Source organism: Protomyctophum parallelum (assembly GCF_964188405.1).
Source record: "Protomyctophum parallelum genome assembly, chromosome: 1".
Lineage (NCBI taxonomy): Eukaryota > Metazoa > Chordata > Actinopteri > Myctophiformes > Myctophidae > Protomyctophum > Protomyctophum parallelum.
Window position 1 is genome coordinate 85,605,084 of NC_139697.1, and position 26,608 is coordinate 85,631,691.

Below are 26,608 nucleotides of genomic sequence, written 5' to 3' on the forward strand. Positions count from 1 at the left end.
CCAGCAAACTGCCTATTATCATAATCATGATCAACTTTTTTCTTTTACTCAGACTATGCGTAGTTTGCCTAGGGCACCAAATTAGCTAGAACCGGCCCTGAACAAAGAGTCTAAAAGCAGACCATAAAATCACTAAAACAAATGTCAAGAAGAGCTGCAACCTTTGGCTATTATGAGATGTATTGTGTACACCGTTGATGTTTTAGCATGAGGGTGGTGCTTGAGGCAACATCATGGGGTGACATAAAGGTTAGGGTTCTGAGCAATTTCCTTCAGAAAGTTTCATGGCAACACTAATTCAAAACACTGGTGATGACCTACAAAACAAGGCAATCAAGGCATGTTGCCCCCATGATCCACCCTTCCACCACATGGTGGTTTTCAATGGCAACTCCACACCTCACTGCCTGCTTGTGCCGTTCCATATACCTGTAGAAGGACCTGGCTCAGTGTGGCCAAACGGGTCCGAAAAGGGTGCCGGTTTGGCCCCACTCCGTCAAGGTTCTTTTAGTGCCAAAGGGGGCCAAACCAGTGACGTGTAAAGCTTGTGACTATACTACAGATTGGTCTGAGAATCATCACAGTTGTCTGTCAACACAAACAACAACTTGTGTAGGAGACAGATTTTAGTTTGTCGCAGTCGCAGCTACCACGTTTGTTTTTATATATTTGTATTTTTCAAGTCGATTAGACAACATTTTGTTTGCCGTTGAGATTCCATGACGCATCGTGAACTACAAACACATTTACAAACGGCGGACAAATTGATCGCTGCGAGTTGCCATAAATTACGGACACCCATTATTGTCTTATGTATTTTGGATCTTCTCAGTGAGATGTCTCCCTGTGTGTAACTGCTGGTGTAGAATATGTGAAAGCAGTTCCATAAACAAACATGAATAGAAAGTAAAAAATCACACTTGTGTGAAGTGAGGGGCGCTCTTATCATCATACATCACATTCCGTGCTCAGACAATCAAATCATCACTTTTCTGGCCTCACTTTTATCTTCAATAAGTACTTATATGTATCACCATGTACTAGGTGTCACTAGGTGTCACATGGACGGGCCGCATCAGAAATGTGGACCTCTATGGGGACCTACCACGGGTCACGGATAAAGTCAGAGAGAGAAGGATGAGGTAAGTAAATTGACTCTATGGGAGCCAACCAAGGGCAAAGCCAGGAGGGGAAAGAAGCGTACCACCTATGTAGACGTGCTGCGGCGCGACACTTGGCTAACAACACTGCAGAGCTCAAGTTTAAGTTTAGTTTAGTTTATTTGATCATCCTTCAGTTTCAAATACAATATTTAAAGACAATGAATGTAAGCTGTTATGAAAAACAAAACAAAACCGAAACATGAAGATGATCAAAAGGAGTAGGCAGAAGCTAAAAGCTTATAAATGCCTATCATACAGAACATGAATCGTAATACTCATTACATTAACGAGAATTCCACCCTACACCAAACACCAAACCCCCCCCCCCCAGTGTCACCGTAGAGATAGCATTACATAACCGTTAGATTACACATTATAATTGTTGTTATTATCCCTATTCACATTACCCTCATTGCCAATGATCATTATCATTTATGTTGTTGCTGAGTAATGTCATTTGGTTCACATTTTTTTATGTTACCATAAATACAATAATATTAGTTAATTAATTATTAATAATGACAGCACTAATGACTATCAAAACCTGTACAAAAGTATCAGTTGATCATACAATAACGTCAACATCCATCATATACATAATTTCCCTATAGTATGCTGTATTTGGCCAAAAGGATTCGCTTGAGCAATTTTTTTAATTTTGAAAAGTTGCTACTGTGTTTCACTTCCTCTGGTAGGGCATTCCAGATCTTAACCCCTCGGACAGAGATACACATACTCTTCCGAGTGGTCTTGGCACTGGGTTGTTGGAAATTTAAGTCTCCTCTTAACTCATACCCCCCTTCCCTATCCTTGAAATATGACAAGATCATTGTAGGAATTAGTCTATTTCTTACTTTATAAATGACAAGAGCTGTTTTATGTTCAACTAAATCAATAAACTTCAATGTATTTGACCCTAAAAACAGTTCATTAGTATGATCGTAATACCCTACCTTATGCACTAATCTTATGGCTCTCTTTTGTATTATCAAGAACCTGATATTGGATAGGAATTTGTGGAGGGCTGGTGTTGGCTAGACCTCACTCTCGCAGCAACAAACAAATGTACTCAAGCCAATGTTTGTGTTCACACAAACCCGGGAAGCTGGGCATAGGAGGGGCTAGCACCCCTCAAAAAGGCATCGTTATTTTGTGCATATGCTAATGGTCAATGCACGTGTGAAAATTCAGATCAATTGCTACAGCCACTGAGGAGAACTGGGCAGAACAGACGACAGGTTGATGACAGGTTTTGATGACAGAGGATTGCTTATTTATAATTACTAGCCCTTACCCGTTGTGAGATATTTGCCCCCCTTGTGGCTGCGGGGGGTACTGCACCCGGGTGCGTTTGTAAGACTAATCAATTCATTAATAATCATTAATGTGTCAAATCGAAAAAAGGGCTTCGTTACGCCCTCCACATTCATATGGTCAATGCCTGTGTGAAGTGATTGGTGCAGGCAGTAAGGAGTTACGGCACTGTTTCTGACAGACACACAGACACACACACACACACACTCAGACATTGTTAGAATTATAGTATGATGATGATATGTAGGATAGACATTATGTTTACTTGTCTACAAATTCTAAGCATATTATTTAGATAGCATGTTGTTTAGACAGATTATAATGTTAGGTTTGATGTTTCTCAAAGTATTACTTTGCACTCTAATTTCCTTGAGCTTGTTGTTTGTTGACTATGGCTCACACGACAAACATCCCATGCACTTTGTTAGTCTCACTGATAAATGCCTCAATGGTAAAATGTATAGTAATCTTTTGAGACAGTGTGTGGAAATGTTGGTTCTAAAGGAAAGGGTGGCACTAAAGGAAAGGTCACCAAAGTCAGTAATGTCAACTACCTGGGGAGCATGAAGTTGCATAGCAAATTCCACAGCAATCCAGCCAGTCATTTCTTTGTGACCAAAGTATTGGACTGGCGGACTGACATAAAACGAATAAAGGATAGGATACTGAGCACTGCTAAAAAGTGCCTTTAGGAGCCAGGTGCACCTGTACCTTGAACACTGCTAATTAAATGACAAGTTGGAGAAGTGAGCGGTTTTCTGACGAGGAAACAGGTCTGCTTGAACGCATGCCCACTTCACCAGAATGGCTGCACAATGCTGAAAGCGATATAATGAAATCAGGAGACAGGGAAAACAAAACCTTGCCTCTCACTGAAAAGATCAAGTGGAAATGGGAGGTGGACCACCTACTATTGAAGAACATGCAGGTCAGTATCAAGCCTTCTTATTAAGTCCTGTTATGTGCTCTCCTTTATGTCCAAAATAATTCAGTGATATCTTGAGTTCTTGACATATTTCATTTTACTAACATGCTCACTCCTTAGGTTCTTCATTTAAACCACCTATTAAAAGATGACAGTCTTGGCCCCAAAATATTGATATTGATGACCTATTACTGCTGTACAAAAAGAAAACCAGAAGAGTATGAGAGGTCCTTGAACATATTTTCTATCATCAATAAAGTGTACTCGAAATAAACATAATCTCTCTCCTCAGCGCTCTCCATGGTGCTGAAAGGCACTACAGCAGCTACTTTCAACCATAATTATTATTCTCTGCTTAAAGTGCATTTGCATACATCTTAGCAATGTCATGTTGAATGTGAGTGATGTTTTGAATGTGATGCTCTGCAAATTCAGATGGATTTTGATAGAAAAGCAGACGTGCGTGCATTGTGAACCTGATAATGCACTATTTAAATTGCAGGAAAATACTGTGCCTGGACTGCTGGTCTAAGAGCGCAATTGCTTTCTGATTCCTCTAGATGTAATGCGGCAACAATTTCAATTTAAATGTCAAAATCTACGGTAACTATGGAAGTCAGTCAAGAAGCAGGTTCGGTATATGTGAACAAATGTTGAATTGTATTTCTTTATACATTTATGGTGTGGGAAAAGGGTTTATGGTGCTTTAAGTTTCTGGGGATGGATATGGATGTCATTCATAAGTAAACCACATATCATTCAGTGATTCGGTTTCCACCTTACATCCTAAAAGGACATACTGTAACAAACTGTAAACAGCTAAAACCTTTATAATACTGACAATTAAAAACGCTTACAACTCACTAGCAAGATCCATTAGCTGTAACCTTTAAGCACTTGGATTGCATGTGTCTATACAGTACTTAAGTATGAGCAACTAACCAAAATGTGTTCTAGCTGCAATTTCGTACACTGCTATAAAATATATCCATGGCCAAGATTACAGATTATTATAAAGGAATGCATTTTTTCCCAGATGCTCCCTATGAAAATGAGAAAAGAAGAGTTTTGAGGTAGCAATAACTTGGATTAATCCACAGCCGGGGACAGTGCAGGGCATTACTCACTGGGAACCATCTAATTCTAACCTCCACCCAACTGTCTAAAAATCAATAGGAGAAGAGTCCGGTGAAGACTGCCATGTTGAGCGGCGGACTGTAAAACAGACAGCAGAGACAGACAATGCTCTCTGTGGTTCCCAGAAGCTATAATATCCATCCGTGGCGGTTCACTTGACATTTACTTGCCCTGCTACTCCTGCAGCATCCCCCTTCCTAACTGCCAGCACTGAGACTCTCCAGGGCCTGCCGACCGGGTGAACAGATAACAAACCTGTCACGGCGGCTTTAGGGGAGGAATAAATCCAGAGCCAGGACCGAGGTGGATGATGTGTTCCAGAGGGTTATAGGGGTAGGTGGAGGTATGGGGGGCTGACATAAGACACCCTGTGAGGCCTGGGCCCGGGAGAGGAGACAGACAGCCATAATGCCTCAGTGCTACTTTAAAAGGGGCACAGCCAACACAACCTGATTAGATCTCGGTGCAGACATTTCAAATGGCTGCACCCCCCACACTACCCTTTTTACCCTCCATTTCACCTGTTCTTTACAAGGTATCCCCCCACCCCCCCTTTCCTCTTCCAACCCATCAAAGGAGCTGTCAAAGGATTCTTTCTTCAGGCCGGTAGACAGGTCAGGGGTGGAAGGTTGAAGCGGGCTGTGCCCTTTGAGGCAGGGCTGAGAGTGCCTGACGGAGGGTGTATGGGGGCTGTCTTTAAGGTGTTGATAACATTCATGGTGATGTGCTCCCAAGAGACGTTCAAATGTCAACGCTCGTGCTACAGGGATATCATTCTAGGAATAGAGTGGACAAAAAGTCAGATCAGTGTCTTTGTCAAACTGTGTCTCATTTTAGGCCATTTCATCCAACTCCTTGCAATGGTATCCATATTTCTATTTGGTACAGATAAACCATGCAGAAGACAAATAAAGGAATTCAGGTTGAACAGATTATACGTCTCACTGGATATATCCCCTTCCAATGCTCTAAACTAATTAGATCCATCAATCCCTCCAAAATCCAATTAGGCTAAATGGATAGATTCTAATTGATCTCTTAACAATCCTTTAACAAGTTACAGTAAGGGAGTGCTTGATAAATAGATTAGTTAACAGCACTCTTTTGGCATTCATGCATGATGGGCAGTGCAGTGTATATCATTTTAATGACTCATTCCATATATACTGTAGTGCTGAACATCTGTTTTATTAAATCAGTAAAGATGACACCCATACCTTAAAACTCCAGCCACTAAAAGACTTTCCCTGTGGAGTATATTAACTTGAGAGTTCTCCAAATGTCCTTTCTTTGGGTGTGTGTCAAGCGTTTTGGGCAAACCAACTGATGCGTACCTGTTAGAAATTGGAAAGATGGAGACGTCCCATGATGGTGCTAAAAACTGCACATCAATTACCTGAAGCAGTGAGGCCTGTCCGCTCTATCCACATTTCAGATGCCCCACTATGAAACCAAAATTGCAGGCAGCGTTCTTAAAGAAAGGGCTTGTTACAAAAAAGTGGAAATTGCTAAAATGCTAGTCTGACGTGATATAGTATATTATAGTTGACTTTCATTACTTTCGTGGATAGAGTTGGTGGAGTTGGCAGCAATCCGCAGTAAACATCCTGCTGAGGCTTAGCATGTTTATTGCGAAGCAATCCTCAGTCCCATCAATGTTCAGAGAACGACACAGATGAACAGATGCATATTATTTAGCTTAGGGTTAGCCAGAGCTCAAGCACATGAAAAGGAAAAGAGAAAAAGGAAAATTTTAAAGCAGGGTGTAAAATCCAATAACAGAGAGAGAGAGAAAGAGAGGGGGGTTATGTGGGGGTGGGGTGTGTGGGGTGGGGGGGTGGAGATTTCAGAGAAACAGAGAGAAATAAAAATGAAAAGAAAAAGAAAAAGGCCCAGCATGCTGGCTGGCTTTCCTCTGCTGTTTTTCAAAAAGCTGTAAAGCTAACAGGGAGAGAGAAAATACAAAGGCCTGTGTTCTCATTTTCTGTCTGAGAGCCCCACCAGGACCACTGAAAGTTGCTTGATTTCCCCAGTCCAATTATATCTCTGTGCTCAATCCTTCCAGAATAGCAACATCACGCCGAGGGACGCCGTCTGCCTAAGCGCAGCGTGCCTAATGGAGTCCCAGAAGTTGACTCCATTTCATTGCTCCTAACTAATGGGCTGTGATATTTTCCCAAACTGACTGCTGCTCTGCCCCCTGGAAGCTAATCTAGTCAGTGCTGCGCCGGACCCAGCCCCAACAACAACAACTCTCTTTCACACACACACACACACACACACACACACACACACACACACACACACACACACACACACACACACACACACACACACACACACACACACACACACACACACACACACACACACACACACACACACACACACACACACACACACACACACACACACACACACACACACACACACACACACACACACACCATCCTCCATGCTGGTGCTGTCTGTCTGCGTGCCTCCCCTCCCTGTGCTCATTAGTGTTTTCTAGCCGTGCGCTGATTGTCAGAGGGCCCCTGTGATGCCAGCTCTCCCTGTGAGGCCCAGCCCGCTGTGGTGAATTTAAGAGGACTTTAATCTAACTGGGCCGAGGAGGGGAGGAAACGGTGTGCGTTTTGTGTGTGTGTGTGTGTGTGTGTGTGGGGGGGGGGGGGGTGGACAGGGACAGAGGATGACGGAGCGAGAGACAGTGGATGTACAGCCGTGGTCAGACACTCTTTAAGGTGTGCCTATTACTCTCTGGTGGAAGGGCATGGCCACAACTCTAGCACGTGAAGAAATTGCCACCCATAAATCCACCTAAATGGGTCCCTCTTCTGTCATACTGTGGGCACAGAACATTCCTCCAGATGGCTGTGGGACACACCAGTGGTGCCATACAATCACTGGCAGGGCAGAAGGCATCAGGAATAAATATGAGGCACTTCAATGAAACTCCACCAGCAGAGCCATTCTCTAAGCTTCCAGTCCAATGAAATGTTGGCAACAATCCCTTCCCTTGAGTGCCTAGATAATTGTCATCAGTACTACAGTACATCAAATTTAATGATAAAGCGAAAATTTACATAGCATTTATGAGGTTGAAATGTATCTGTTTTTGTTAAAGTATACATTAAGGGAAAAGTAATTAGTTGATGTCGAGAGCACAAACTAAGTAAAACACAGGGATACGTTATTTGACATAAAATGCTTTAGCCAGTCTAATCAAAGTAATCTATTTTTGCCAGAAACTCATACAGAAAAACATGATTTAATTTCAGGAAGAACAGGTAGAGAGCTAAATTGTCTGCTTTTATGGTGCACACAGAGGTTAATTATTTTCCTAATTACACCTCCAAACGTCAAACATTTGTTTTTCCCCCCCTAATTGACAGTGAAAAGAAAATGAACAGTGGACTACATTAGCCGCTGAGGGCTGCTCTTAGCCAGTGTGCAATGCTAAAAAGTGCCTTTAATAAGCGTTACAGATAAAAAGCAATTATGCTCCTTTTCCCCCTCTGTACTACCTTTTAGCCGCTGGAATTTGCAGGGTAAATTCACTGAGGATAAGAGGCAAAACTGTAATTATGCACAATATCCGTCCTCGTAAGTGCTGCACTTGAGGACAAAAAGCATAGAAGCCTGAATATATTACACCAGGTTGTCCTCATCCAAAGAGTAGGTCAGGCTCCAGCAGGCACCATGAGCTGATGGCAGCGAGTGGAGCTGCTAACACATGCTCTGGCGCTTTCAGGACACGGGGGAGTTAAGAGCCATGCTCCCTCCTCCTGATTATCGCACCTTCGCCAGCCTGCCAGGTCTCCATGCCCTCCACGCATTGATCTCATTTGGCCAGGAGATAAGGCAGTAATTGGATGAGGGCTTGGAATCAGATGGCCCTGCCTGGCTTGGCTAATTCCACTCTTCCTGGGGCTGGCTGGGCCCGGGGCCAAAGGTGCGGGCCAAGGTTAATCCTATCCAATCCCCTGTCCTATGTGGCCTGCGTGCTGCCCTGTGACCTCACACTGTGGCCCAAACACTGCCAGGATGACTCTCTTTAAATGGGTCAGAGCCAATTGTCTAATTAGTTTACCAAAGGTTTTACACCCATACAAGACCACACGGTCAGTCACAGTGCATAGGTGTAAAATACAAGGGGCTGGATAAATATCAATATGAATGGCTTGTAACATGTAACATGAAACATTCAGGTATCAATTTCATCTCTGGTTCAGACTACACTACAATTATTTGCTAGCATAGCCTGGGAAGCATTCCTTTTTGGTTTGGTTTGTGATCCAGTCGGGAACGGATGGTAACTTACATCATGTTGTAGTCACTGATTTGTAGTCATCAGGCAGGAAACCATAACCGGAATAAGAACTACCCAAAATAATTCCCTGCGGTCATAATCTTAGCGCCGACCCAATACAATCCTTGATGCGGCGTAGATTCACAGATTTTTGAGGGGCGCTAGCCCCTCCTATGCGTGCCCAGCTTGTCTGTTTGTGTAAACACAAACACGATGATTTGATTGGCTGATAACCCCATAGCGATTTGGCTGAGCAAAGTACATATTGAGGATAAAAAGTGAGGGCAGAAAAGTGAAGACGCCAAAAGTGATGGGCCGGAATGACATTTGTGATGATTGGATTGGCTGAGCACGGAATGTGATGTATGATGATAAGAGCTCCCCTCACTTCGCACAAGTGTGATTTAAAAAAATACAAAATAAATATAAATGCGAGTGTACTTTCCAGAGACCATTTATAGTGTCTGTATACATTTCTTATGCCACCGGGAAATTCTATTTCATTGTGTAGGCCCTAAAATTATGATCGTGGGGAATTATTTTGGGCAGTTCTTATTCCGGTTGTGATGATTACAAATCCTGCCTGATGACTACAAATCAGTAACTCCCAACCAGATCATACAGCAATTTAGTAAAACAGACCACTCTGAGGTGGAAAGCTTGTGACGCAAGGTTAGTACTCATCTCAAAGATCCTTAAGAAGAAGCTACAGATCTCCCAAAAATAAACTACCGGTAGGCGGTAGTTAGTCTGATACTTAAAACTCCACCCCAGAACACATCATATCCCAGGTCATTCCATTAGCATCAAGTGGCTCAGAGCAAAGGAGAGATTGTCACATATTAAAATGTGTATAGTCCACAGGATTGTAAACGAGGTGGAAACAAAATATCTACTACTATCTACGTTTTATGGTTAGAGATGTACACAGCTATTACACCAGAGGGAACTTTGTAGGCAGGAATAATTGTTTCTGTATGTTGAGCCTGACAGTATAAGCTATAGTGTCTTTTAAAGTATTGCATAAAGTTGCCATATCACTTGTGGTTACTACTATAATCATGAGATACTCTAAAGTTTGTTTTTCCCCTAATCTGCCTAAGCCAATATGTTTACTACTAAAAAACGTACACATTCAAGGAAGGTCTAATTGCTTAGATGTTCCCATTTCACCACAATCCTCATAAGGAGAAATTGTGGATGCTAGGAGACAGATTTACATGCATGTTTGTTCTAGAAATGATCTGGATGGTCGGCTCAGTAATATATTATGGCAAGCTTGACTGATGTATGTGTGTAATGAAGAGCGATGCAAATTTCCGATTAACACGATTTTCAACCAAAAAACCAAAAGCACAATTTCACCTCTAGTTTTCAACGCAGAGACCAAAGACGGCCGGCAGATTAATCGCCATTCCTCTTTTCTATTTACACATTGTTCAGTCAGAGATGGGATTTGCCTGTATGAATCGAGTCTCTCAGAGAGCTCAGCATGTCTCATCAGGCGTGAATTTGGAGGGTGGTGGGTTGGGGGTGGGGTTGGTGGATGGATGGATGGTGAGACACATACATCCCTCTTGGGAAACACTAATCCCCCTATTGCGTACAGTTATTCAATTTCTGTGTCAATATCGACCATGATGGGAATGGGTTGTGTGACGAGTCCTTTGTGTCCACTGGTGCTGGATGACAGGAAGCAGGCGTAATCACCTGGGAGTACATCGCTGTTGACAGCTCTGGATCAAAGCTTTGCTCCTAGAGATTAATCATAGAATGGAATGTACCACATAAATAAGCTGCCTCCACATAGGGAAACGTCCACTCACTGATCAGTGATCACACGTCATTATGTACTTTTGATTTGCTATTTAGTGTTTACAGAAGTCAAAATAATCAAAATAAACCTCAAAATCATGTTTAAAACTAGATCATTAAGTGGATACACATTGACCATCTACTGTGCATGCCTGAGTGGTGTTAAAAATTGTGTCTGCTCCCAGACAAGCACTGAAGCATTTTATTATTAATATGAAAAGACGGAGATATCAATTAATAACAGTGACAACAATGAAGGGCCTTGGGTCCAATGCCTTTGGCAAGGTAAGAAGTGATGATATTCACTCTTTGAATACTTTAGCCCCTAATGGCCTCAACATGGAATTTGATCTAAGACTCTTTCTATGATGGCGGGTAGGGGTACAGGCTTTAGTTTAGAAATACTATTGGTCCGACATGTCTGACCGTTGTTTCTGCATGTCGGTCCGTTGGTGTGTCTAATCTGCGTGTGCATCCCCTTCACGTCCAGTAGCCTATTTAGCCTGGAGTTATTTCCCTCTCTGTTGATGGTATTCTATAAATTATTATTGTATTGTGATATTTATATCTTTTTTTTCTATATGAAAAAGCTTTAAAGCTACTTCAAACTCAAATCCTAAATGTCTTGAGAAACTCTTTTTGTAATCTCTTATTGTCCATTTGATTTATTTTATTCAATAACAATATAATTATGGTCTAGACTATTATATATAGTATTGACCGACTTGTTGCATTAAGATGTTTGTTTATGTGACTAGATTTGACTGAGGGGGCTGCCATTGTATTTATTTTGTTTCTTCATGTCATGTGAAAAGCAGGGAATCATAGCTTCAAATTGACATATCAGTTGTTCAGTTTGACCCACCAGTTTTGGAGATATGGCTTATAGAGTAATGTCTTGCAGGAGTAGTGGAAAAAAGAGCATGGGATTCAAAGCTTTCAGTTCTATGATCTGTGACTTTAGGGGGCGCTGTTTTCCCTTCATTCCTCCAGCAGTCCACCAGCAGCGTTGCCATGTCTGCTTATTATAATTATGAAAAAAGCTGTATCAATTCAGCTATATAAATTATTTTGCCAACAACCAAATTACCCACTTTGGGTGTTGGCCAGATTGAGGACACTCCCAGATGAGTGCACCTTTGTCCCAATCTCTATAAATGTGAGTGAGCAGCATGTGCCTTGTCATATCCTGAAGAAGGCATATTGTTTGCCGAAACGTTGGTCTTTCAATAAAAATTAGAGTGGCTTGTGACACATTTCTACTGTATCTCAGGCAAAGCAGTCTTCAAAACACAGACACGTGAAAAAAGAGACATACTGTAGTGGGAAAAGAAAGACAAGCCAACCAAAAAATACTTTCTTACATTCTTAATATACATTCTTAATACCAGTCCCAATGGAAAAAATGCAGCGGATACTGCAGTGGGAAAAATAATATAAATATAGTACAGTTGATGGTAGCCAGTGTCACTAGCATTGTTACAGTGTAGATGACATATCAAGAGACCTAGATTGGCTTTGTCATTTCAGTTCATGGCAAGACTCTATCCAAACAATGAGCCTCAGATCTAAGATGTGATTTCCAAAGGCTGCTCTTAACAAAGCGTGGAAAAAAAGAGCAGAATGCAGTATGAAACAAAATCTCTGGCGCAAATGCGAAACAAACAAAGACAAAGTCAATTGTAGGTAAGACCACAGATAAACCTAGAATACCTTAAAAGACAACAGCAGATTCCTGGGGTCTGGCATCTAGATCTATAAAAATAAAAATAATGATTTCTCATGGCTGCCTCTATTTACTGAAACCTTGTGGGTCTCCCCCATGGGAGCAGAAACAAATGAAAATGTTATTTCTCTACTCATGGTCTCCTACCATGTCTGATTGTTCGCTGCTGGCAATTTAATTTCGCTTCCAAATTTGACGTAAGCCCACGACTTCAGGGAAATAATGTCTCTGGAATAATCTTTGGCAACTGTAATTCCAGAGGCACTATCTCTTTATCGCTATCTGTTTTGTGTGCCTGTCCATCTATCTATTTATTATTTGGGGCTGTTGCCTTGTGGTTTAGGGGAAATTGCACTGGCTTCTGAAATAGAAGTGATGTGACATCCAATGCCTCACAGTAATCCTGTCAGACGCAAAGGCCTTGAAGAAGACAGAACATGCCCTTCTCTCCAGCACAACAGTAGAAAAAATAAATAGTCCTAATGCACACAGACAGCCTTGTAAAAATGTAGCTTGTCAGAAAGAAAAGCATGGGCTCAATTCTAAACACATGCAAAACATTAAGATCATAAGCCTGAAATCACTCCATGACATTCTTGGTCTAATGCTATGGCTAGCAAATCAGATTTTCCATGCCTATAAGCCATCATTTTAGTCTTATTCCCTGTGTTTCCTTATGCACATTTTTTAACTCAATCATATAGAGGCTGCAGTGAGAAAATATAGAACAAACACAAAACAATATAGCCACAAGCAGGGGGTTTAAACGTGTTGTGAAAAAAACTCCAAAGCATAGATTATTGTTGTGTAGAACAGACCATTGTTTTCTGTATGGTATATCAGAGTCAGAGTCAGAATCATACTACTATGCACACACTTTTGTCTCGGTGAGGTTGGTGCATTACAATGAATAACAACAACAATGTGCAATACAGAGTCTAGATATGGGTAAATTAATACATTTATTGCAGAAGGTAAACAATTTACAGTATACGTTCTGCAGTGGACCTGTTTGCATTATGCACTGTAAACAGGAGGTATACAGTAATAGTGGCAATAGGGGAACACTAATACTAATAATTAAATTAATAACCGGTTAGATTTAGGTTTGCCAGTATTGATGTTACTATAATGACAATTTTCTAAATTTGCACATTGGCACACCTAAAGTAGAATTAGATGAGCAGTGGACCACAATGGAAACAAGTCCCTGAGGCTTTATGTGTTTATCCTTTTAGCACAACTTTTGACTGTACTGTTAACAATCTTGTTAACAAATATTCAATCAATCAAATTCACAAATCAAAAATCACCTAAATAATCTAAATGCTTATACAGTACCGCTCTCATATACAACGTATTGTCTAGTTACAGCAGGCTTCTATGAAAGCATACATATAGTCAGACCATATAAAGTTATGTTTAAAGCCAGCCAAGCCAAAGCATGATATAGTACAGTATAGAGCCGCAATGGAAAAAAGTATGCTCAAACAAATGCCCTTTAGAGATGGCACTTTCATGGAACCTTCCACCCTGTAGCTTGAGACCTTTCTGTTTGGCTCTTTTAAGTGAAGGAAACCGATAAATAAAAACTCCACATAAACACCCCGTGACCCTGATTTTCACTTTGAAGCTTTAAAAAGTTCAATTTCTTTGTTTGTTCCTTAAGTTCTTGAATGTGCAATACACATTTCGGATGTCTATTTTCATGTTTTCTTTCACATCGTTGGCAAACTACCCATTGACAAGTTGCCTTGAGACTTCACCCAGACAGAGATGGAATGTACAGCTCAGGCCCTGATCATGCCTGTTATTTCAGAACACTAACGGGAGACCGGCCTGGAGCCAAGAATGCACTCTCTAATGGAGAACTGTACAGAGATTACCACAGTATGCACATATACTGTACTGTATAAGAGAAGATATATATTAGACTGCTATGTTTGGCCCGAAGATATGGCAGAGCAGAGTGATGGGTCATGAACTAGCTGGCCTTCCAGGGGAACATCCCAACCAATACATGCAATGTTCAGAGGTCTTTTGCTCCTAAACTTTACTCCATGGACACAGACATGAATATATACTGTACACTGTATATGCAAACAGACACCCCACACACTGTAATGTCCTGCAGCTAAACACATACAGCACACACACACACACACACACACACACACACACACACACACACACACACACACACACACACACACACACACACACACACACACACACACACACACACACACACACACACACACACACACACACACACACACACACACAATGCAAACTTCAGCAAATGCTTTGAGAAGCATGTAAAGGAGATAATCGGTAGCATGTCACCAATTTGTTTCCCAGCTAAATAGATCCACAGACAATGCAATAGCCAGAGCACTACACACCACCCTCACCCACTTGGAGAAAAGTGAGTGACCGACCGACTTCACTCAGATCATTCAGATTATGTGATTGTCCAGAACCGCCAATCCGACCGATATGTTCATATGGGCATATAACCTTACTTTATGCAACTACTACTCTATCAAAGTTGTACTATATTATTATTTTTTGCCATTTCTCTCTTGTCGCTGCAATGTTGAGGAATCAAACCCCAATAAATGTACCCTCTTGGACGTGTATAATGGGATGCAAGGCAAGAATATTGAATAGTTTTGATGTTGTCTTTTGTAATTCACATGGCGTGAGTTCCAGGGTCTGTATGAAAGAGATGGAGGCAGACAATTTCTGTCCTTTCTGTGTTCATAGGGCTTCAAATGAGCTGGGAGAGAAGGTAAGAATGACTTGAATCATCTTCATGGTGGGGGGTGGGGGGGGGTTGATGCTGGAGTCCTGGTGAGCCAGGTTATGTTTTCTCTGGCTCCCAAACAGCATGGGCCCAAGTACACCCCTACAAGTATGCACTCTAGCTCAGCTACTCCTAGGGGGGTACAAGGTGCACGTAATACTGCTTTGCCCGTTCGATGAAGACCACCCATTGCCAAAAAAACAATCCAACATTTCCCCCATTCTCCTCCGTGTGGCAGTTCTCACATTGCTCTCATTGCCATGGCAACCAGTGCTCTTCTCCTTGGGCTCTGCAGGCATCCAATCAGAGTGAGACCTTTGTAGAGATTTCTCCAGGCTCCACTTATTCAACTTATCCCACCGGAACAGCCTCCACACTGAATAGGCTGGAACAAAGCGAGGGGAGACTCCATCGCCAGAACCCCGTACAACATTAAAAAATGAGGGGCTACGGGGGTCAGGTTGCAGTGAATACTGGAATCCAGGGATACGGAGACGAGATGCAGCCAAGAGCTGAGCCACGCACGGTGTAAGCAGACGGGGGGTGGCAACACATGGCCACGGCCAATTTCAGTGGAAATTAAGTGGAATAGGATTTGTTATTGGAAGCCTCAGAGCCAGGATACTTGGCAAGTATCATGTGGCTCTGGCACTGGTTCACACTTGGTAAGTCAAAATGGATTCCGGCTGAGCCTATTTATGTCATTCCTGAAAACATATGGATAGGATTCGGGCGTTCAATACTTTCAACCTTCAACAATGACATTCAACACCACCCATACAACACATTAATCTTCCATGAGAATAGATGTATCATCTACGGCAGTGAGGGAACGCCTTTAGTCAGCGTCAGCCTGTACAGTATTTACACCACCAACCTCACTCTGTGTATCAATTTCAATAATTAAAGATGAATATTTAACAAAGTATAAGGTGACAGAAGTACGGTAAAGACCACAAATAAATCCATTGCCGCAAAACGTGCTTGGTCTTAAGCTGCGTGACCCATGGGGTGGCTGTTCATGAGAACTGAGGTAGCCTTAAGGTGTAGTGAATAATTAGCAGAAATAATCTAGTGATGTCATGCAGTGTGGAACCTAGAAGGCTGCTCGGAGGTCACTGCACACACAATAACCCTACGCTCCCTATTAGACTCATTATATTTCTGGATCAGAGCCGCTCTGAGTGTGACTTCAAACACTTTGTCAAAGCTTACAGGCAGGCAACCCGGCACGGCCCTCTGTGCATGTAGAGACAATCCGGTGGGACCTCTGGGCCAGCCCCTGGCGGACAGTGGGCTGTTACGGTAATGTCAGTACGATGGAGGCGCAGCCTAATTCTGCTCGACTGCTGACAACCAGACTAGACAATGGCTGAACGAGAGAGAGAGAGAGAGAGAGAGAGAGAGAGAGAGAGAGATGGAAGGCAGAAAGAAAGTGAGTTGATCTGAAATACCAAGAGTGGTAATAAGCACATATGTCCACTTTGTGGAAAATAATCTATCTGATGTAGAGACAAAGGTGGGGGTAATTCAAGTGAGTCATCTCTCTCATGTCCTAGTCTTTTGGCAAGACATACTTGCTGGGGAATATATAACCTGGAATAATGGATTATATAAAATGAGAACCAAAGTGTTCTTTTTGGACCCAAAATCTTCTCATCTTCTCAAAGGTCGTATGGTATGGTATTGGTTCCTAACTTTTGAAAGACAACCAAGAATGTGGACAGTAAGAAGAAGAAACAGAAATGTCTGACATTACTTAAAGACGTGGTGAAATGGCTTTGGTCATTTTATATTGAAGTTTCATCCTTTAAACAGCGTCTCAACCAATCATGCATGCCATGCAGAGGGCCATGCAGTGTGATGGGTGGTGTTTGTTAGGTGTGGTGGTGTTTGTTAGTACGTTGCCTAACCTTTCTAACCTAAAATGTTTTCAGATACATCTTATTTTAGTGTTAAGTTTAAGATGAGTAATATACCATCAGGTATAATATCCTATATTATATATATTTTACCTACTGTAGATGCCTATAAACCAAACCATTTCAGTGAAGCCAAAATATTGTTGTGTATTATCTTTTCTTTTGATCAGACACCTGCCCTGTCCACTTTTTTACCTGGGTTTTGTAAAGCGGGAATGTAAGCTCATTACCCTTAATACTACTCAAGTACTTCTGTTTTCCCCGCTCAGAGGAGGCTCGCAGACCTCCATTGTAAGAAAAGGCTAATGTTAGCATTAGCTCACGCTAGCAATCTTTCTCGAGAAATGTTTAGATTTCGATCGAGATGCGACGAAAATTCAGAAATTAGATCTGAACCTCAGATGTCTGATCAGCAGTCAGCACAATGGACAGCGACATAGTCCATAGTAGAGTAAAGAGCCATAGAAGATCCTAATTATAGCAGTAGTCTACTCATGCATGAGAACGTTCCGTGCGTGGAGGGGAGAGCAAGGCGTTGCTTAGCAACCAGCTCAGGGCACTTTTTTTTTTAGCTGTGCCGTTTCAGATCCATGTCAAGCGATATAAAGCTTATATGTACGTCAATCGCAGACAACAGATGGCTATCAAAACACGTATATATACACGTCAATAGCAGACAGTGTGTTATGATCATAGAGTTCAGATTCCCTGTGATTGGTTGAAACGGGAAGGGAAAGCTTGTTTTCTTTAACGTAATAACCGATTCTGTCCACCACAGCTTGTCTACTCAGACGGCAAGCTCAATTTCCAAGCGTGTGTCCCGCATCAAGGCCTCGCTATCTGCTTTGTTTTACGGTGATTTAAAAAGTAATGCATTTGAGTGAACCAAAATAAGTGCTTGTCTTCCTCACCATCCTATGAGGAACTAAATGGCCTAGGGTGCACACTATGTTGTTGGCAAAGCATTATCTCACCTCTGGTCTAACATGGACAGTTTCAGAGTTTCAGGCTATGCTGACAATACACATTATTTACATGCCTGCCATAAAGCCCTAAAGCAATCATGAAGCCATAAAGCAATCAAAAAGGCTGTCGAGCAATCTACGACCTCTGCTGCGCATCTGCTTCCTCTGCACTGTGCCTGGGACAAACCCTGGACTGGGCAAGGAATACGATCCTATATGATAATGAGCTAATTATAGGTACAACATTCTGACTCCCATATCTAGATGCTTGTCTCTAATACGGAACATTTCAAATCACTGAGAGAGAGAGGGAGAGAGAGAGAGAGAGAGAGAGAGAGAGAGAGAGAGAGAGAGAGAGAGAATCTCATACTGGATAATTGATGCAAGCAATTACAAGTTCTATGTTGGAGTAAATTGGCTGGCATATCTGGACATGTAGGGAGACTGCGACCTCATTTACATTAGAGTGTCAGGAAATAATTGGAAGAGTGTACTGAGGTGGGATGGACATGGTGTTCTGCGAACCAGTCCTGGCCACATTAATAAGCAGTTCAACGGGACAACCAGATTCTTGTCAGACACTGAAGCTTATGGAAAAGACAAGTCCAAGTTCAAAACAAAACATTGGGTTCAGTCTTTTCTTTTTCTTTTTTTTGTGAAAAGTGAATTTTAATCATAATATTGATTTACAAAGCCACAGCTATATTTTGTGTCATTAATCAGTTTCCCAAAGCTGTAAACCGAGCATTTGAGATGGATTCCCCACATGCGTTCACGATTCCAGATAGACTGTCTGTCATGTTTTAATCAGAGAGCCAGTAATAATGGAGTTGAGTTTTACTGGCCATAAGGGAGACTTTAGCTCCGTTCTGGCTGAAACCGCTTCAAAAGCATGGAAAGATGATGGGCTTGACTTTATTCCACAATATCACTTCCAGATGTTTCATTAGAATGCAACTTTAAAAGACCTCACCGCAAAAGAACCTTCCCATGTGAGAGGAGTCAGGACACACGAGGATGGATTTCAGGACCCCCAATTTTCACATTTCTGTTGGGAACGACGTCTCAAATAACTCCACTAAGCTGGTAGTATCAATAACAGTGTTACAACCAATATACTTTTAGGCTGCCAACAGAATGAATGGACTGTCATCAAAGTATTGATGCCATTGTGGGCTTGCTGTCAAAAGGCCTTGTAAAAAGCAGTTCCATATAACAGAAATGCATATCTTTGCATGCTGTTACTCAAGCACTGTATAGTGTATGTCGAAATAGCATTTCCTATAATGAAAGTGTAATCCAAAAGGTAGCACTGTGTCATTTCAGTCCTATTTGGACTGAGGCCGATTCTAAAAACGCCATCTAAATCCTAACCTAGGTTTTCTGAAAAACTTCAACATTTTATATAGCATCAATCTTTTTAATGTTTTGAATACTGTACATACTGTACAGAAACCCAAAAGGCGTTCCCCTCCAGAAGGGTTAAAACACCAAACGGTGTTCCCGCCCAGAATGGGTTAAGAATGGCTATTTCCCCCACAAAAATCACACCTGTGTGAAGTGAGGGGCGCTCTTATCATCACACATCATCATGACGCAACATGTTGATTTGCTCAGACACATACGTGTATGACGTAAATTCTCCATTCATTGTCAATGGGAATTTAATGTTTTGTAAGACGAAAATCTACATTAATAGATGTAGAATACAGGAGAGGCTTGTGCCCCTCAAAAACAACAGACAGGCTTCATTCAACAGCCAGGGCCAGTGTGAGAGACGGAATAGAAGGCTTTGGGTGAATAAAAAATGGCCACCAAAATATGGGGGTAGATTCATTACAGCCTTCTCCAGCTTGTATCTCATCAGCCAGGCTAGAGCTGACTGGCGGGCTCTGACCTAGTACTCCTGGGCCTCTCTCTCTATTGCACCCGCCTCTCATCAAGTGCCTTGGGTGGGAGAAAAGCAGTAACGTGCTGTTTACTCGCAATCCGAGGCCCGTAATTGCCAATTTATTTGATAGGCAGCCGAGTAATGATGGCATTTCACCCTTTACCGCAGAGACTAAACGCAAGTGATTCATCCCAGGCTTCATGATCCAGCAGACTCCCCTGCACAGGACTGCATGCCTGCCACCCAGACTGAGGGAGGAAGGGGTTTGGAAGGAGGTGGAGGGTGGGGAGGGCACCATGTCGGCTTCAAACAAACCCAAAAGGGAATCCAGAGCTTCAGAGCAAATACGGCTAAGCCTGCCAATTTAGCTGGGGTTTGGGGTTGAGGCAAACACAGTCAGGCTGATGTGCCATTTGTAGACCTTAATGAGCTGGCAGGATGGTGTGAGGATGGAGAGAGGGTAAAACAGAGTGAGGGGGTGAGAGAGAAAGACAGCCAGGGCCTGACCTCCCATGGCCTCTCTCTCCCTCTCTGGCAGGGCAAGGCCAGAAACTGGGCTTATCTACTTCATCAGAGAAGAGTCACTGGGGGAGGGGAATGCCTTCAGTGGATATCATTAGGAAAACGTTGGACTGATGTGGTTGGAGCCATAACCTCCATTTCAAAATGCTCCCTGGTACAAATGAATAAAATGCCCATTCCTCTTTGTCAGGAATGTGTGTCTCTGTCCACATGAACAGATAATATTGTACCAGAATATTGTATTACGATATATGCAACAGGAATAAGTTGGTTTAACCAAGTTCAAGTTTAGTCTGGGGGGGTGGGTTGATACCACTTCATGTGTGAAGTTGTTTTTTACAGGAGAGTTTGAGGGGTCTTGTTCAAGGAACCTGTGGTGACTGTTCACATGCGTTCATTTCTGGTCAGTTTTTCATCTGCAGTAATATTTGAACAGCTGATTTATAGTTAATTAGTTATAGTTAAATTAATAGCATTACAGGCGTTTCCAAAAGCCATGTGTGCAATACTGATAATTAAACCACAATTTGTCTGTGTGTAATGTAAGTTCACTACTGGGGTGACACTAAACTCAGTGGAAGTTAAACGGTTCGACAGTGAGGTGAATGGCGTGGGCAACCAATAATTATACATTTTCACTTTTTGTTTACACAGCAACCCCAGTGCTAATACATCAAGTGTACGTGGACTGCTGCAATTATGTTCCACTCGATTTCTCAAGTGTTCAATAGCACTGTATCACTTTTAGGCAATTGGCTATGACTAACCATGGCATAACAGATGACAAATTTAAAGCTTTTCTTCGTTCTCTACGGCAGTAACAGCTGTGAGCATCAATCACCTGGCACTATGCATGTTGAAAATGCTCCTATTTAACTATCATTTGTCTTGGTTTAGCTCCACAGAGCAACACCAGTTCAGCTTGACAAAAAATCAGTAGGTATCATTTCAATTTCTGATGTCAACATCAAATTACTTATTTCATTTCATGCCTGGTCAAGCACTGTAAAGCTACACGCAGAATCGGTTTTGCTTCAGTTGCCCAGCCATGTCTTTCTCAAAGACTAGCTCGCCTCCCAACTGACAGCTTTAATTATGGCCAGATATCTGATAGCTCCACTGAAGATTCTCCACCCAAATCAACAAGCAGTAGTACTGTAAGGTCTCTGCACCACTCCCCCAAGTCTGCTCTCTTTACAACTTGGAATGTGTCACCGGGCACAGGGACACCTCTCACTTGTGACATTTAATGCTTGACTTAGCTTCTATAAAAGGAACAAGGAACTGGGTAAATAGGATATCCTTGTTGCATGAGTACCAAGGAATGTCTGGGTGTATATGTGTGCAATATAAATACCATATCTTATTGGTACACGGCCAAAGTAAAGAAAAAAATCACACCTGTATGAACCGAGTGGTGCAACTCCCCTCTCCCCCCCCCCCCCCCCCCCCCTCCTCTCTCTCTCTCTCTCTGCTCTGTCAGATTAGCTTTATTATGGATATCAATAAACCTAGACAGTCACTTCTCTCGTTCCAATTTCAAGCATGCGCACACCACTCGTGCTCTTGACTGATACACACATGATACACACGGACATTCCTGGTTGTAGGAGTGGTTGCACCACTCAAAAAGAAAAGGAAAACCGACAATATATCTAACCCTCTAAGACCCAGCGTTGCTTTTTAGCAACAATTTTATTTTATTTAATTACTAAATTATTATAATTTCTTTCTGTTCTTTTTTCACCTAAACGTCATCAGTGATGTTCATTGCAATGCCATTTCAATGCCATTGGTCATGATATTTGCATATAAATACCCCCCACAGAGGCTGAAATTCACACAAATAAAAAAGACTTTTGACCTTTACCCTAATAAAAGTAGGTAAAATAATTGTAATAATATATGTTTTTTTGTGATCATTAGAATGTCTAGAACATGTTTTATTCATTATTGTGAAAGATATCCCCAAAATGTAAATTATTAATTTATTATATTATTATATAATTATTATACATTTTTCATCAAACTTTATTTTTTTTATTTTTTTTAACATATTTTTTAGTCTTAGTCCTAGTAGTACAAAGTAGTAGTAAGGTTGAAATTTATTTTTTGCAAGTAGAAATTAATGCGGTGTTAGAGGGCTAAGTACTTACCTTTTGCCTGTGTGTGGTGAGGGTGTGAGGCCACACACATAATAAAGTTATGTGAAATTCTGTCAGCAAAAACAGACTTTAATCTGCAGGCTAGCAAATATGCAAAGCTAGTATATTACATACAGTAGTACTGTATAATAAGCAATAAAATAAAATATATGTTTTGAAGTGAATGATTAGATAAAGTGGTTGCAGGAACCTGAAACAGGTGCAATTTAACAACATCATATGGTACAACTATCACAGAGGATAACTGCTAGTGCTAATTTGCGCTTAGTGGCGCAAATTACAGCGTACATACTGTAGCATTAACAAATGTTCCTTGGAAAGCCACAAGTACAGACACAAGTACTGGTTCAAGCCAGTTACATTATTTCTTCAGCAATTGTATGCATTATTCTTCAGACAGGAGAGTGTAGAGAGACATGAAACCAAGGGCGGGGGAGGCGCCCGAGAGGCATCCTAACCAGATGCCCGAACCACTGGCTCCTTTCCAGGCGGCCAAAATTAGTTTTCTTCGGCAACCAAATCCATACATAAATAAAGAATAAAGTATACATATCGCTGCATAATGTGGCCATATTTTCTCTTAAAGGAGAATTCCATACTAAAAGGCTTTCTTACCTTTCTTTGTAGTTGTTACGTCCCCACCAAAGAGGTCCAGGTGTTATTTTGTGCAAAAGCTCCTTATTGGCTATTTCCCCTACCATAAGCCCTAAATGAATTGCATTGAATTGAATGGGAATTGAATGGGGCTATGGGGTGTTGTGCTAATTCGCTTATTTCCATCGCTCAAAATTATAATTTCTTTGTATATATCCTCTCTTCATAATGTAAATAATATCCCAAGCGGCACACTTTACTACTCCTTTCGATGGAAATAAGCGAACTAGCATAACACCCCATAGCCCCATTCAATTCCCATTCAATGCAATGCAATTCATTGAGGGCTTATGGTAGGGAAAATAGCCAATAAGGAGTTTTTGCACAAAAAAACACCTGGACCTCTTTGGTGGGGACGTAACAACTACAAAGAAAGGTAAGAAAGATAAGAAAGCATTCTAGCATGGAATTCTCCTTTAACGGTTGCTAGTTCAGTTAAGGGGGGATTTTAAGACTTCTCAGGCAAAATCACTGTATTTATATTAAAAAATACATTTTTAACTGTAAATATGTAAATTACAACCTGCCGTTCTTACTGGCAAAGCAATTTTTTCTTTCCAGCGCTGTGCATATAGAAATGCATAATATAAAATGTAAAAATAAAGTTTCCAAAAAAAAAGAAAAGAAAAAAGAAAAGAAACACATTATATAAACCTATAGGTGTCCTGCACCAGATGTCCGCCTATGACCAGGTGTGGCGAGACCAGTCGCGTGTGTGGTTGGGTTCAGTGTGTGGTTGGGTTCAGTGTGTGGTTGGGTTCAGTGTGTGGTTGGGTTCAGTGTGTGGTTGGGTTCAGTGTGTCGTTGGGTTCAGTGTGTGGTTGGGTTCAGTGTGTGGTTGGGTTCAGTGTGTGGTTGGGTTCAGTGTGTGATTGGGTTCAGTGTGTGGTTGGGTTCAGTGTGTGGTTGGGTTCAGTGTGTGGTTGGGTTCAGTGCGTTCCAATGAAGTGGCGTTATGTCTTACGTGATTGTTTGGTGTGTGTATCTGTTCATGTACTCACGTCTGTCAGTCTGTCTCTAGAACTGCTCCTGATGGACGGCTTGGACTCTCCACTCACACTCTCACTGTCGCTGTCCTTACGGTTGTTCTGTCCAGGCTTCAGCTGCAGAACGCAACACACACACACACACACACACACACACACACACACACACACACACACACACACACACACACACACACACACACACACACACACACACACACACACACACACACACACACACACACACACACACACACACACACACACACACACACACACACACACACACACACACACACACACAGAGAGAGAGAGGGAAGAGAGGTCCGCATTAAACAAGGTGAACATAACTGGAAAGAGCTACAGTTTGAGAGAGCTAGCATTTTTCCCCAAAAAAATAACTGATAAGAGGCCACACTGTGCTGTCTGTGTAAATGTGTCATTGGGCCTCTCTCCCCCTTCCAAACAGATGACAAATGCTGAGGCAACAGGAATCCAGTGTCATCCACTCAGTGACTGTCAGAGTGACAGAAGAAGAAACAGAAGACGGGTAAAAGGGGGGAGGTTGTGCCAAGCCAGAGAGCCTCTGAGCCCCTCAGAAAAATGAATGTCTCTTGGGGGAATAGGAACAGTGGGGGGCCTATGCTCCAGTCCATGTCTGCCTCTGAAGTGTCCACAGTCCACACTGCTCCTTCCAAGACTAGACAAATGGATGGATTCATTTCAAAGCAAGAAAAAAGCTTGCTCTGTGGACCACTTGGAACATGGCTACTAAGCCCCTTACATGAGGTTTTCCAACCTTTTCATGCCAAGGATCCCCACATAGCTGCGACCCCCCTTATGTTGAGATTTAAAAAAGGAAAAAAAAAATAAAGTTGTGATTTTGTTGATCTTCTATTATTGCTATTGCTTGAAAATGTTTGAGTGTTTTTGAAGACTTTTGAATACTGTAATTTAGAAACTTTTCAAGTTACAAATCTCTGTCTGTCTGTCTGTGCACCTGATGATGATGATGATGATGTTCAGTCTCCTTTCCACTTTACAGTACTCCCTACCCCCTCTAGTCTAGAGGGACAAAGATTTTTATTTTTTAAACTTCTCTTCCAATATTCACATTTCAAGTATTGGCATTGCTTTAGTGTAAATTGTGTAATGAAAGGGTACATAGTGAAGGAATACCCAAAGAGCCCTTGAGTTGAGCAGATAATTAAAATGAAAATGTTCTCTTTTCTGTAGCCATTAGCAGTGTGAAATGAATCTGTTTCCTTGGGAGAATTGCGTGATGGGTGGAAGGCGGCTGGGTTCGCCAGAGTGCTGAACACGATAAGAGTCAGAGCATTGGGAATGCCTGATGGGTCTCTGTGCGTGTGTGTGTGTGTGTGTGTGCGTGTGCACACACACACACACACACACACACACACACACACACACACACACACACACACACACACACACACACAGGCCACAGCACTGTGATAGCACTAATTACCTCCAACACAGTTTCATTCCTACAAAACCAGGCGACGTTTCCGCTCTTTTCTGGTAAATGCCAGTTCCTCTGAAGGGAGTTCCATATTTTCAGGGGAAAAGGAGAGAATAATATCATCTCATCCACTCTGGCCCATGAACAGAGTTCCTGTTTATGTCCCGTTGGCAGCTACTTCATCAGAACATGTTGACCTATCATATTCATTAGCCAGCCACAGTCTGGGCACATTCATATCGTTGCTGTCAGGCGGAAACCTTGCATGTTCAGGGTTTTCAGGAAATGGAAAAAGAGCGTATGTGTTCCAATGGATCCAATGTAGACATAATTTAGCCACAAACTTTGCTAAATACCCATTGGTTAAATATGTATACAACAAACAGACAGACCAGTTTCAAACTGATGTCCTGATTTTGGGTAGGTCGTCATTACACATCACATTGTGAGCTTGTAGATCAGCCATTTTCGCTACGCTACTTTTGATGATGTAAATACAAATATAATAATAAATATAATAATCAAATAATAAAATGTAGCCTATCAAAAGCATAAAAATATGAGATATGAAGATACACAATTGCTGCTAAATACTGATCCAATATTTGGTCAGCTTAATAAGAATGTAAGGAACCTGCAGGAGACTCATACAGATACAGAGTGATATTGGCTTGAGGTACAGTATATTCACATCCTCACTGATTTATGGATAAATTAATCTGGCAGCAAATTGACGCTGTGGAAATGAGATGATAATCATTCTCTCTACCCCTGACTTATCAGCGTGGAAAAGTACTCCATGAAATCAGAAATCTTGAA

The 26,608-nt window shown here is 41.8% G+C and overlaps 1 protein-coding gene across 9 annotated transcripts in view; it reads right to left on the reverse strand.

Annotated features, from left to right (window-relative positions):
• The window catches only part of auts2a (activator of transcription and developmental regulator AUTS2 a), a 369,856-nt gene that overhangs the window by 183,926 nt on the left and 159,322 nt on the right, over positions 1 to 26,608 (reverse strand). For all 9 annotated transcript variants that reach the window (XM_083775547.1, XM_083775549.1, XM_083775544.1 and 6 more), the window contains one exon: positions 24,322 to 24,423. In XM_083775547.1, the coding sequence (XP_083631673.1) occupies positions 24,322 to 24,423 (102 nt within the window). The remainder of the gene's footprint in view (positions 1 to 24,321; positions 24,424 to 26,608) is intronic.